Source organism: Trematomus bernacchii, unplaced genomic scaffold, assembly GCF_902827165.1.
Source record: "Trematomus bernacchii unplaced genomic scaffold, fTreBer1.1, whole genome shotgun sequence".
Lineage (NCBI taxonomy): Eukaryota > Metazoa > Chordata > Actinopteri > Perciformes > Nototheniidae > Trematomus > Trematomus bernacchii.
Window position 1 is genome coordinate 4,023,909 of NW_022987342.1, and position 14,850 is coordinate 4,038,758.

The 14,850-nt window shown below is 41.5% G+C and overlaps 1 protein-coding gene across 6 annotated transcripts in view; it reads right to left on the reverse strand.

Annotated features, from left to right (window-relative positions):
- Positions 1-65: 65 nt before the first annotated feature.
- ctnnd1 (catenin (cadherin-associated protein), delta 1) overlaps positions 66-14,850 on the reverse strand; it is a 43,080-nt gene continuing 28,295 nt past the window's right edge. For 4 of the 6 annotated variants that reach the window (XM_034129762.1, XM_034129735.1, XM_034129771.1 and 1 more), the window contains 12 exons: positions 14,188-14,305; positions 12,140-12,296; positions 10,903-10,920; positions 10,598-10,663; positions 10,324-10,451; positions 7,696-7,846; positions 7,403-7,598; positions 6,323-6,516; positions 4,923-4,970; positions 4,723-4,805; positions 3,764-3,858; positions 66-2,053 (listed from right to left, as the gene is read on the reverse strand). In XM_034129762.1, coding sequence (XP_033985653.1) covers positions 3,799-3,858; positions 4,723-4,805; positions 4,923-4,970; positions 6,323-6,516; positions 7,403-7,598; positions 7,696-7,846; positions 10,324-10,451; positions 10,598-10,663; positions 10,903-10,920; positions 12,140-12,296; positions 14,188-14,305 — 1,219 coding nt within the window. In that variant the 3' untranslated portion in view covers positions 66-2,053; positions 3,764-3,798. The remainder of the gene's footprint in view (positions 2,054-3,763; positions 3,859-4,722; positions 4,806-4,922; positions 4,971-6,322; positions 6,517-7,402; positions 7,599-7,695; positions 7,847-10,323; positions 10,452-10,597; positions 10,664-10,902; positions 10,921-12,139; positions 12,297-14,187; positions 14,306-14,850) is intronic. The other 2 variants (XM_034129745.1, XM_034129753.1) reach the window with 2 other exon arrangements.

Genomic DNA, 14,850 nt, shown 5'->3' on the forward strand with positions numbered 1-14,850 from the left:
AAATTAATGTTATCCTTCTTTATAAAAGCACAGGCTGATAAACAGGTGACAATAAAAACAAAAGCTCTGAGAAATCATTTCTTTTTTATTAAAAACAGTATTGCTAGTTACATAATTCATTCATAAATGAGAATGTGCAACTTTTAAGAGCCAAGGCAAAGAGATTAAGTGGTAGTCCAGAATCAGATGTTCCAATAATGTTCCAGTATCTGATGGCTGCGTTGGTGGATTTTTGTTTAGCTAACTCGTTTTGCATTTAATTAAGACATGAAGCTGAATGTTTTTTTAATGAAAACATAAAAACTGATTGCATATGCATTCACCAAGAGCACCCGAAACAATTAAACCCAAATCTATATTTAAAAAAAGGAAATACATAAAACCATTAAAATTAACAAATATTCTCTTGTATATATAGTTTAAATGTGCTTTTATTTTTTCTCTGCTTTTTTCTAATAGCAAATTCTGGTCTATGCCTCAATACACTGCAACTTTCCAACCCTTACTCTCCCCTTTTCTCCTCTTTTTTAGTCAGTCCACTCTTGAAGACATCTTGTTACATTTGAGAAAAATGAGGCATCCTGTCGTGATTCAATTGGCATGAGGAAAGGTAGAAAAAGAAGAAAACATACATTACCCCCCCCCCCCCGTGCTTCTTTTAATCATCCACTCAGTATCTACATCTCACTCGGCACTAATAATGGGTTTCATTTATAAAGCATACTAAGCATTTTTCTACATAACTGTATGTAAGAAGTGTAGGTAAAAGCAGACGGCACTGTGTCTTCTCCCATGTACTGTTGTGTAGTGTTAAAGCCAGGTAGACTTTGAAGCAGTACATTAGAGTTTTATACCTTATAAAAAGACATGTCCAATTACATCACACGAACAAGATCCTGTCCCATTATTTTTTGCAGAATAGAAAACAGGCGAGTTTAATGTACAGTATTCCCCAACTGCTGAGAAAAAGACACCTTGTTTGGTTACCTCCCCCCCCCCCCCCTATTTCATGTTAGGCACACTCATCAGAACTATCCTGATAAGCGAGGCACTCCAGTTAGCCCACATACAGAGATGCTGTTTGTTTGAACACATTCATAAGATTTACAGACGGAAATGCTGCCCAGGAATCCTGTAATATCTCCCAAGAATCACAAAGTTAAGATGCTTACACTTAACAGAAACGTCACTTCAGAAACGTAGAATACACCGACGAGATGGAGAATAATTCTATTTTTGTATTGATACTGGCACCTCCACCCTTTCACATCTACAGATCACAAACCTATACAGAAATACGCAGCAGCCCCCATGCATCATGTTGACCGTCACAAGACGCAAACAAAACAAAGCAGATGCCGGTTTGTTGCATTTAGAATTGGCAGCGGTAGCAGTGTCATTTGGCACATGTACATTAACTGTGGTACAGAGCGGAGCAAGAAGAGGAACAACCACAACCAAAAACAGAAGCAGAAGCTTTCACACATATCTGATTAGATCATTAAACATTGGTTATCAATGGTAGGAAAAACATTTGTTTGTAGTATTGAACAATCATAGAGAGAGAAAAAGACATGTCCTTGAAGTGTTGTGTAAAAGTTCACCAAAAAGTGTCCTGTTCTGACCACAGTCTCTGCCTTTGGTTGAAGAGAGAATTAATGTTGTCCAGGCGAGTTGTCGTGTCGCAGTGTAGCTTGCAGATGTAGTGTTGTAGCCGTGGTGTCTGATCGAGTGGTTTTGGAGTTAAGGGTCTCGCGGCGCACAAAAGTGGTCAAAGTGTCTCGTCCGGTTTTCCACAGGGAGCGTAGATCCACGTCCGTTTGTCTCCGTGTGATTTTGTTAAGTTTTCCAAGCTGCGATAAAGGAATGTAACCAAAAGGGAAAGAGAGAAAGAAGAGGAGCTGCAAAAAGAGTGAAGAGGGGACAGGAGAGTTGAGTGTAAAGGATGGAGTTTTGAGTCCCATCCGTAGTGTTGTGGTCCCCCATTTGTCAGTTCAGCAAGGGCAGTAGGTGGGAGGAGGCTGTCGTCTCGTGATGCACACTATCAGTTTTTCTGCAGGAGGAGAAGAAGGGTCAGAGGTGATCACATGTGACAGGTAGGGTCAATTCTAAACCTATCCGTCTGTAGTCACACTCAGAGCTGAAGGAGGCTCCCTTCTTTCAGTTAGAGGACATATATACAGCGGCAAATTTTGGGTCCAACTACACTCTCTCCGACAGAAAAATGTCATTTTCACAATAACGCTTTCAAATAGGCACCTCTCAGACCAAACATTTTTTTAATTATAATATAATAAAACTCCCAAAAACTTGTGGCAATTACTTTTCTGTAAACCTCTTTTTGTTTTCAAATCAGATGTTTATCAGCTGCTTGGTTTTTGCAACAGTCCATAGAAAATGTTACAATCAAATTCTCTATTCCACTTTTTAAGTATTTGTATTTTAATGTCTGAACACACTGCTGCTTGTGTAACAAAATTATTTCCCAAAGTGGGATCAATAAAGTATCTATCTAACAAGTCTACCATATTCTAGACTAGACACAGGTATAATAACCTTCTATAGTAACCCTCAAGTTATCATCTGTATGACAATATTACATGTATTTTATTTTGCGCAGTTTACTCATAAATGTTTGATATGGAACTGTTTGTCAACAGCATGTTTCTTGACATACACAAACACTGTTTGCATGTGATCAGATAGTGCAGGTGGATAGTCAGGGCCGATGCAGACTCGCTGTTGGAGGGCTTGATAACCCACTCCCACTTGTTGGTTTGGACCATCACTTAATGTGGTGGACTCTACACACCAACACGGAATGGAAGGGTGTAGGGGTTGGTTTGGAATTGGGCAGTTGGGTCATAACCAACCCTTACACCCTCGCAAAGAGTGTCCACCACATTAAGTGCCGTTCCAAACTAACTTGTGGGGAGCGGGAGTTATCAAACTCTCCAACAGGTAGTAATTTACCCTTCAACAGCTAATCTGCACCACCTGACAACGTATTATGGAACGAACGAGTACAAATAGTTTCGTGCAAACATTTACAAATAACTGCGCAAACTAAGATAGTTTTATGTAACAACTTCAGGGTTTACTTGGGACCATATATACCCGGGTGTGGTCTAGAAAATGGTTGACGTGTGCATTTGCCTGATAGCTTTTTTCTATATTTACAGGAACAAAAACCAAGAAGCTCATAATCATCACATTTTACAAACTAGACTAAAAAGAAACGGCACTTAAGGTTTTTTGAGTTTTACGTCTATTTTTTTTATACTGATTTTAAACCATGATTACGAAAAGTTGAGACAGTTCCTGTTTCTGTTGGATAGAGGGGAGTGAGTCCCAAAGCATGCCGCTGTATTTGCACCCTCCACATTAAAAAAGGAGACTACAGACGGAGTTTGGCTTGTGTATGGGTCGGTTTGGAATTTAGACATAATGTGAGACGGGAAAGAAATAAAATAAAAATCACAAAGAATTCACAGACGAGGCTTTAAAAAAACACATTGCACAAAAGTGGCTGCTGGCAACAAAGTCACCACATGGTAGACGAAAAAATGACACAAACTGTGCACAGAGAAATAACTAACATCACATCTCAGGAGAAATAAATATACACTTTTCACCAGCAGGGGGAGCAAAAACAGTACAATGGAAGCTCATTGACAACACTGGTCACTGTCAAACACAAGCTCTTAGTACACTGAGATATTAGGCCATGCAGTGAGAGGAGCAGCTGGTGGGACACACATACCATGCGCTGACATGCAGTGTGACAGTGGGTGAAGCCTAACCATCGTAAGAATCCATTAGAGGCAAAGAGGCCTGCCTCTCCCCATACATCCCTCCCTGAGAGAGAGAAGGAGAGATACACAAGAAAGAGCAGGAGTGTGTGATAGAGAAAGGTGACATACAGGAGGTGGTGAATAGAGAGGGTTATAGAGGGAAAACGAGTAAAAGGGAAATAAGGTCATCAGACGAGAAAAGAAAGAAGGGTTATAAAAAGGTTAGTTTATTGTTAGGTCATGTTTCAGGGGGAGAAAAAAGAACATCTGTGAGAAATGTGTGTGAAACACACGGATCAAAACGCAGTGCTTTAACAAGACATGCATAGACATGCTGTCTGTGGGTGTGTGTGAGAGCACGTCCGTTCACACGCTAACATTCTTAGCAGGAGGTGAGGATATTGGTCTGTGTGTTGTCCTGAAACCTTAAAAAGTTGTGTGTGTTGCACATGATTAACAACTTTCATATTTCCAAATGTTTCAGCTAGGTGCCCAGAATGCTGATGTCTCCTGAGAGTCCCATGGATGAAGCAGAGGCAAGCTAATTATTAAAAGATGTTTAGCAAATCGGGATCTGGCCTGCACTATAAGTGTTTTCTAGAAACTGATAAGGTAAGTAAGGGGATGCAGAGAGTATGCATCAGTTTATGTTAGGACTGAGGGAGTTATTCTCATTAAAGGGATAGTTTGGATGTTTGAAGTAGGGTTGTATCAGGTATTTATCCAGTCAGGATATTATTTATGCTATGCGGTGCTGCTGCTCCATACTTATATATACACTGCGTATGGATAACTACCTCACATAACCCTACTTCAAAACATCCAAACTATCCCTTTAAAGTGCAGTCATGCAGGGTAACGTGTGTGGGAAGAGTGAGAAGAATGTGTGTGTGTGTGTGTGTGTCTGTGTTTGTGTCCAGGCTTTTACCTGTACTGCATTTCTGTCAGCAGGTTCGAGTGTGTTATCCAGAGTGTTCCTTCTGCCTCTCTGGTCCAGTGTGGAGTAGGCATCTGAGGGAGATAATCATATGTTAAACCACAGGTGTTTGTAACGCAAAAATCTCACTAACATTGACAAGTTAGCCTATTATAAAGCTGTGTGTGTGTGTTTTTAATTGTCCCACTTGCCTGGTCCCATGTCGTTGAGTGGAATCATTTCCCGGTCCCCTTTGCCCCCTGTGTGTAAAAAAAAAGAGACAAAAACACTGAGCATGGACATGTAATGAGAAATGTTATAGCTGTTAGAGAGCCAGTGTTAGCAGCCGGACCATCGCCTGCCAAAGATAGATCAGTGTGTAGGTGTGTGAGTGTTTTGGAAGAGTTTCAAGTGTCAGACATGAGCCAGCGGGTTTTTGCAAATATATCATTTACGCTGTGTGATGGGTGGATTTGAGTAACTTTACAAATCAGGGCCAAATAGCTTAAAAGATCTTTTGAACATTTGAAGGGGATTTTTCTTTTACATAAAGGTAATGACAGATAACCCTGTTAAGGATTATCTTAAAACCCCACAGTGGTAAACCCTTTAATGTGTCCTATGATAAGCAGGTTGAGACAAACGCGGAAGAGTCAATTACAACTCCCATTTCATTCCCTAAAAGTCTGCAAACAGCCTATTGTCATATTATATGAACAACTTATTATCTGCAGCACGTGGAAATGGAGTGCGGATTATTTTCAAAACATCAGTTACATTTGTAAAATGTGAAGCATTACTGTGGAGATTAAGCAACACGCTAGACTTGTGTTTCCCCAAAGAAACCACTAGAATTAGAGCTCTTCAATGCCCTACATAAAAAGCTGCAAACTCCATATCTTCATTAACATTTTTTAATCAACCAGAATCTGACCTGTGTGCAAAGTCATTCATAAGTCAAATAAAAAGCTAAATCTAAAAATCTACATCTGACCCCCAACGGTTTAACTTTTACCAGAATACAATAAGTCATCTTTGTGTTTTTGACGTTAAATTAACAATGAAATATACTATGAACTAATAATGCTGTTAGAGCAAAAGTCCTTTAATATTGTCCCCTAATAGGGACAAAGTGAAGAGGAAGCCTATTAAAAGAGACAAATATGGTCAACCTGTGTGGAAGATGCCAATAACAGTGTTCTCTTATTTAGGCCGGATTAGCCTTTATTGGAAAGTGACAGTGTTGAAAGGGGAAACAGAGTGGATGAAATGTGTAAACGGTTGCAGGCCGGATTCAAACCTGGGTTCTCCGCACAGTAATTGAGCCCCAATACATGGGCCGCCAGGTCTGAAAGGTGAGCTCTACGGCAGCGTGAAAGCACGAGAAAGTTCTTAACCGTTGAATTCTTTAAGATTCAAATATATTTACAAGACAATTAGGATCAAACAAAAGACTTGAAAGATTACCAGTTGGAAAGGTCTATTTTAAAAGGTGTCTGAAGTGGCTTAGAGAAACAATGTAAGGAGGCCAGGCAAGTTCTTCTCAACAAACAATCCTTTTACTGGATAGACATCAAACACTTGCTTCCACTCTGGTACTCTGGCTCCTGACCTTTGTCTATGAGCGGCAGGGTGCTGTCCTCGTATCCTCCGTTGGCCCTGGTGTTGTTGCTGGGGGGGTTGAGGTTGACCATGAAGTCAGTCTTCTTCCAGCCGTCCTTCTCCAAAGTGCGCCGCAGCTCCTTGTAGCCCCACACGGTCTGCAGCACCAGGCCGGCCCCACGCACCTCCCGCTCAGAGCGATTCCTGGAGAGGGAAGGGAGTGAGACATATTCTCACAATAACAATCTAACTATAGAAGCACCTAAAACATTGTTGCACGCTATGATTCTCTTAAATCTTCAGTATTGCATAACCTGCTGGTCTCAAGTGAGGTTTTTCATAAAAAGTGTTTGATAACAAATCATTAAAGCACCCTGACTGAATGACTTCTGCTTTCTCATTTACAACAATCAAGCATTGGAATATGCTTCTAGCTGACCTTTAAACAAGCACAGACTTTCTTTATTTTTCCCATGGTGCTAAAAAATGGCTATTGAGCAAACAGTCGTGCCTTGACTGCAAATTGTGGTATTAGTTGCAATGAACTGTAATATTGTATATGTACTGTATTTATTTGTATTTGTAAGTGTAAAACTGATTAATGTTTTCACTGTTAGTTTCATTGTTAGTTGTGTATCTGCCCAGGGACTGCAGATAGAAGTTAGCAAATAGGCTAAGATCATCCTTTCTTCTCTTATGATTATAGTATTTTTATGAACAATAATTACAACTTTTCTTTTTTTAAACTCATAATGGATGCAAGTATTTCAAAAATGCAGGTTTAACTGGCGGAAAACCTATAAAACACCTCTTTTAAAAATTGCACAGCTCTTCCACACCTACATTCAGATATAATGCACATTATTATATTCTTTAAAAGTAATTTCTCACATTATTGTTGCACTTGTTTGTAAATGTATTTCAAATAATAGCTTTCAAAATAGTCCTTTTTTAGAACCTAATTCCTCTTACTGTGTTTATCTATGCACCACTATACACTAAAGCAAATGTCCATGTGTAAAGCTACTTGGCAATTACCCTGGTTGTGAATGTGATCCGGCAGAGAATGATCTCAAACATGAACCCTTACCCGTCCTTGTTGATGAGCACGAGTCTCTCGATCCCCTGCGAGGATCTGAGGGTCTTGGCGGACTCCAGGCTGGAGCCCAGCACCTCCTGGAGCGTGCTCAACACCGACACCACCGTCTCCTCCGACAGCGCTCGCACCGGCTGACTCTGCCCGCCGCCGGGCAGGTTTGCCACCAGGTGAGGCACCGCGTGTTTCCCTGACAACAGCAGCATGAGAAGAGCGTTAAAACTGTTGATAACATACTTAAATACTGACGCTTTTAGCTCAGTCCCTCGACTCCCTCCTAGTCTCACCTAGTAGATCTCTGTTGCGAGCGTCGATGGCCATGTTGCGCAGGGCTCCGGACATGGCACGGACCACGCGGTCGTTGCCGTGGGCGAGCAGCTCCGTCATCATGGGTAGCCCCTTCTCGTGCCGCAGCAAGGCGCGGATGTAGCGCCCATACTGAAACAGACAATTTTCCTTCATTAAATCAGAGCATTAAGTACTCCTTATTACACAGACTGCTGCATTTTATGAGAGCAATGTGTGTATTTCCTGCTAAAGGAGCTCTACTGAGTAAACACACCACTGTGCTATAAGGGACCTTTAAGACTATTGTGTGTAAACGCATGATTCGTGAGTCATTTTTTAAGTGGTCTCCTTTTACAAAGCAATACAATTATTTCTAACCTTTTCAATATATTCTTATATATATATATATATAAACAAGTGCGAAAGGACGGTTTCTTAGGGATGATAATCACAAGTTACAAAATGTTATCGATTCTTTGGCAATAATTATTTTTTATTTAAATCAATTCAGCCCCACAATCCCTTCCATTTGTATGAACTCACATAACTACAATAGGGTTAGACAATTGCATTACTGGGCTCTTCAAGGTATTTCAATGAAAAACAATTGACATACCCCTAGTGCTTAATTTCTCACATTTAAGGAGGTGGGCTTGAACACAATGTGGAGTGGACATTTCTAAATAAAGACATTTCTTGAAGATGATGATTATAACTTTGCAGTGATTGATATCTCCAGATAGATGCATTGGTACAACCCTACAGACTATTGTTAAATGTGCATAAAGTAGGTAGCTAAATTATAACAATGTATTATTATTTGAGGCAGTTAAGAATGGCAGTAGGCGTTTATCCTAAGGAGACTTATTACCATCCTGCTGTCCCTCCTCGAATCATCACTCAACATCACCGACACTGCACTCTCCTGGCTGAAATCCTACCTCACCGACAGACATCAGTTTATCAACAACTGCTAGTTTTTATCTCGTCCAGTTTTTTTGATCCTGGTGGACTGATCATATTGGGCTCTGAGACTGCTTATTTTGTGTGACCTCAGTTCTGACTTGAGAGGGAATGTTTGGTCAAGCACTTTGTGTTTTGTCTCATAGTGGCGTTTTGGCACTTTGAATGAGCGCCACGGTTTCTGAATGAGACACACTGGTTCTGTGCTGAATGCAGGATGAACATGAATGAGTCCACTCAGGGTTAAAAGCTCTGTTCTCACTGTCCACTTTCCTCTTCTTGGAGAGGGCCGTGTGTCATTATGTGTCTCTCTCTGTCTGCCGCTAACACGCCTGTTCACTCACTTTCCTCTCCGCTTCTCTCTGCCACTCTCTCGTCTCTTCTTCTGTGTTTCTCTCCCTGTATCGCTCACTCGTCTCTTTCGCCCCCTGTCGGCGGCGGTTAAAATAGAATCGCCCCGTCAAAATTGAATTCCCCTATTAATGTATTGATTATAGGTCCGGGTCTGTATAGGTCGGCGTCTGGGTCCGGATCCGGACCGCGGTCCGACCCCTGCTCTACGGCATACCATCCAACCTCCTCAATAAACTCCAACATATCCAGAACTCTGCTGCCCGCCTCCTCACCCACACCGGCTCCCGAGACCACATCACTCCCGTCCTCCAGAACCTCCACTGGCTTCCCGTCCGTCAAAGAATCGACTTCAAAGTCCTCCTCATTACTCACAAAGCCCTCAACAATCAGGCCCCCACCCACCCCCCCACCCACCTCACAGACCTGCTGCACCACCACACCCCTTCCCGCTGCCTCCGCTCATCAGAAGCCAACCTCCTATCCATCCCCACCCGCATCAATCACCGGACCTGGGGGGACAGAGCCTTCTCCGTCGCTGCCCCCTCCCTCTGGAACTCACTCCCCCAACCCATCAGAGACTGCACTGACCTCACCACCTTCAAAACACTTACAAAAACTATTATTGAACAACTAGTATTCAAACTCCCATTTCCCCAGATTATTCCATTCACTAATCTGCATGCAGCAGTCTTCACCTCTTAGCCACAGTCCTTATAAAGTCATTCAAGACTGGACAGAACTCCTTTAACCCAGGAGTTACTGTTTCCTCTGCAGTAATGAGTGGATTGACAAGATCAAATGAGGTATTTGGGGTCATGGACAATTTCAAGAAAAAGGCCTTAGTCCATTCCCAAAACATTTTAAGATTTGAATGACTAACATCCTACTGTTAGACATGCTGCATGATTTAGGAGCTGTACACAGGTCCATGTTAGCTCAGGTTCTTACAATCTAAAGCTTCATTCACTTGACAAGCGGCCAAACGGCTCTGTGCCGATGTCACCGTTTTGTTTCTGTGGAGGAAGCGCTCCACCTCGGCGTTGCGTACCGCTCAAAGTTCAAGTTAATTCACTTTGACATCACAGACCTTCCCATGCTCAACCAATCAGATGAGAGCTGTATGTAGGCATAAGATAGCAGGGGAGCTAACCATAAAATCAAAATGTGACTGACTTGTTCTCTCCCAACCTCCCAGTGAGCAAAGACAAAATCCCTTATTATGTGAATGCAGCTTAGGACAGTGTGTGTTTCCTCAGCACAGGGAGTGTTGGAGAAATAGGAAGAAGATGATAATGGATAGGAGGTCTTACGGTCCAGCGTCCGGCACACAGGTTCTGAACGGCTCCGGCCGAGGCCTCCAGCACGGTGGGGTTCTTGGACTCTTTTAGCAGAGAGGTGTAGATGCGGACCACCTCGGGCTGGAACAACAGCTCGTAGCCTGCAGGGGGGAAGAAGAGAGTGGGGGAAGAAAGTGAGGATAGCAGGAAAGAGAGGGGAAGATGAAGTGGTAAGCAAACGTATAAATATTTTGAAGAAATACATAATTCTTCTTAGTTTTTATGTACTGTAAAAGTGTGTAGTTACCTTTAGCAGGCACGGTCCTCTTTGGAATGTCTATTATGTCTGCAGCTGCATCGTCATCTTTCTTACCTGAAATTGAACATTACAGCTTTAGAAAACACACAGAATCTAAATATAATACATTTATTTAGATTAATTAGTTCTACTGTTTATTCTCGTTAGGTGAAATGAATGCTATGACTGAACACTGAGATGCGTGAGGCGTGCAGGTTAGTACTACCGACCTGTTAGCTAGTCATCTACTCCATTACTACGACAACAACAGGCAGCGGAAGCAAAGTGCAGTCATACAGAGGTAAAGAGCTTACCTTTGGAAAACCACTCATCTGTAGCCCAGCGCAGAAAGGGGGAGAGAAGGAGAGAAGGACAGGAAGAGGAGGAAGAGAAAGCATTTATAGTAAGTAAGAGGAAAGCAGCCATAACTGAGCCACCCAGTTAACACCTGCTCAAATCCCGACAGCACTTCCTGCCACCACACACAGATCAGCAATGAGACATGCCAAGTGTGAAGGCCAATTAAAGCAGGTCATTTTATAAACACACACACACACACACACACACACATCCTGACTGCTATGTATCAGTTTGTTGCTGTTATATGTTTCCGTTTGACCGACCTGAATATTATAAATACACAGAAAAGCATTTCATCCACAAACTAATAAACTGTGTGTGCTTTCAAAATGTTGAATGTTATCTGTTTATTATCAAGCTTAAAAACCATTGATAGAAAGATTATATAAAGAATCATCAAGACATGTATGTTTATATTTCACTGAAAAGCAGGCTATTTCGAATATAAAACAAGTACCATCAATAGACTTGTGTAACTAGAAAATATTTATACATTAAACAAGCCGACGCCGTCACTTTTTAACAATATATTTTTGAGGAAGCCAGTGCCTTCATTGTAGAGACAGAGTTGAAATGGGGAGACAGAAGGGAAAACGTAGATATTAATATTTTATGCTCAATTTTGACCGGCTCTGCGAATGGTCAAACACTTATAAATGTGCACATTGTTTTCGGCATTTCATAAACTGACCGAACTTTATTTGTAAATATAAAGCTAATATGCTGAAAGAAAAAGTATAGTTACTTGCAGCCCAAAATGTGCCTTTTAAATTGAATGACATTGTTTCTGTATTGCCTCATTATATCAAAGTAAAAGGAACATTTCAAAAACAAAAGGGAAACTATGAGGGAGGGTATTAAAGCATCTGAAACATTCATACTATTGTAGAGAGATGCCGAGGGACTTTATAATAACATGGTCAAAGCCACAAAACAGTAGAAAGGGGGATGGGGGGGGGGGGGGGTACTCTCAGCGAAACACAAACAGAGTGCAGCAGGAGAGAGGATGAGCTTTCTCAGAGTTGGGGAAATTGCTGACATTCCTGAGTGAGCGAGTGGTTGTGTGTGTGGTTGTGTGTGGTTGTGTGTGTGTGTGTGTGTGTGCGTGTATCAGTGTAGTGACACACTGCTGTCACAGTGACACCCCCCACAGATGTTGCTCCTCCTCCTGACTCTCTCTGTGACACAGACCTTTGCTCTTGCGGGAGCTGAAGCAGCCTCCCTTCTGGCTGGAGGGGGCGGGGCCCTGGTTGAGGGGCGCGGCCTCCTGGTAGCGCTCACAGCCGGGGATTTCACGGTGCACGTGATAGGACAGGTTCCTCAGCAGACACACGCTGTTCTCTATCAGCTGCAAATACAGAGGGAAAACGGCGGGTGAGGTGGAGAGAAGAGGCGAGGGGGAATTATTGACATGCAACGTGTTTTTAAAACATCTGGAATGTGATCGTGATAAAGATTAGTCACAAACACACATCATCACACAGAGCCAAGCTGCTGGGGTGTTGCAGTGGAGCAGATTGATCCCTTCTAAACTGTGAAATATGGATGAACTTAAAGGTAGGGTAGGTAAGTTTGAGAAACCAGCTCGAGATCGCTAGAATTTGAAAATACACAACCGGAGAAAATCTGCCACTTCCTTACAGAGCCCCTCCTCCAACACACACGAACGCGCACATGACCAATGAGGGCACGAGATAAGTTTGTGCACAGATGGAAGGCTGACAAGCAGGTAGGCCATCCAGTTATTTTAGCCGGGCCGGCTAAAATGATTGGTCGTGCTTTTTACAGTACTACGGCTTCCACAGATGACATTTTTTTATGGATTTTTTGTCAAAGCACTTAAGATATTTATTGCTATCGGGATGTTAAGAGCATTCCATGGAATATAACAAAAAGTGTATCTCGAGCCGGTTTCTCAAACTTACCTACCCTACCTTTAAGCAATACTCTGCAGTATTTATTCAACTGTGTCATATTCTCAATTAATTATCAATCAGTGCAATACTCATAACTGTTCTTACATTTTGTGTAAGAATGGGGTTTTCAGCATTAATATAGTCAACACTCATGTTTCATATTCATCATTAAGTTTTATAGTACTGTTGGGGAAATATTTTCTAAGGTCCATAACTTTGACCCAGTTTATCAGTTCATGCTGTCCTGACTGAGCACACGCACCTGTAGCCTTGGCTGCTGTGCTCTCAGTGTTTTGTCTCCCTGTTCCTGCCTGTTGGCGTCAGCTGATAGACGTGTTATGGTTCTATCTTGTTATGCACAATGTTGATTATTCTCTCTGAACTAGCTAAATACACGGGTCTGGGGTAGAGTTCTTCAGAATTGACGTGGCAACTCTACCGTGAAGTCAGAACCTCTGGCTCTTGGACTTGTTTTGTGAATTCTCCGGCCGAAGCTCATAATAAACCATCAGTGTTTGACATCAAAGCTCCAGCTCTCCCTGTGTCTCCTTCCTGAGTCGGTGACTCCCACTGCATTGCTACACAGAAGTTTCTCCCACAGTACAATGTGCACATTGGTACTTTAACTATTCTATGTTTATAGAAATATTTTATTTTTATTTTAAATTGACTATATGCAGGTTAAAATAAAATTAATTAGAGCAACTGGTGTACAATTTAATTTCCCCCAGAAATAAAAACATGTTTGAGTCATATAAACTGATTCTTAGCATTATTATCATTATTAATATAAAATACACTACTTCTACTTTATATACTGTAATACACACTTTATTACATGTTTATTGTTGTTATATATATATATTGTAGTATAATGTGCACATTTTTACTTTAACTATGTTAATATAACAGTTTATTCAAATGTATATAATAATATTTATATTTAATAACAAAGTTAGTTAGTTAGTCACCAAGTAGTAAAGTGAAAGACAGGTGGATACTAAATATTGATGTCTTTAGTTAATATCTTCTAAAAACACAGCATATTTGTTGTGACCAGTTGTCCCTTTCTTCAAATGTTCTCAATCTCAAACTTTAAATGTTATCTTTTTTACATTTAAGAACCCAGTTATTAGTAGTTTATAGAATTAAACAGAAATGTAAATTGTTGTCAAACACAACCGCACTATTATGCTGATGATTGTAGAGCAGTGTCTTCATTTGTTCCTGCTAGATACAACATTAATAAAGAAAAAACCTGGTGGTCGTTCTTTACATAAAATAAAAAAAATAGACGGGCAAACAGATCAGAGTTTCATTTACCTTGTTGTCGACGTCTTTACAGTCAATCTGGGATTGGACGATGTACATGAGCGAATCCACCAATCCCGTGCACTCCCTCAGCTTCCTCCGCGCCTCGCTCCGCTCTGAACTCACATTTCTTCAGGATAGAGGAAAGTTGAGAAGAGGAGAATGTAAAACAAAACGTGGATTAGTGGTGTGAAAGGTCGGGGAATAATTGAGGCGGTTAAAGAGGTTAAAGGTGAGAGAGGAGGGGGAAAGAGTTCATTTAAAATGACTTCAAAAGGATTCCTGCACACAATGCTTGAACACGCCCCCACCTTAAGAGTTGTTTGAATGAAACTCCTGCTTTACAAAGAGAGTACAGTTTGGGGGGATCCAGTTTCAGCTCTGGACCAATTTCTCTATGACTCAGTGCTACTTAGGACAGGATGGATTGAAACTTGTTGAAACTGAGACCCGGTGAGTTCATTCATTGGTGAGGAAGGCATGTAAAGAAAGGAAGATGGGGGGGGGGGGGACTGTTTGGAATGATACTCAGCCTTGCTCTTTTGTTTTGGCTCGATATTCCCAGTGACAGGCCCCGCCCCTCTCACACAATGCCAGGACACATTTCCTACCAGAGCATGGGGCACTGATTTAACCTCACTGCGTAGTTCAGGAAGTTTGTTTACACGTTGTAGG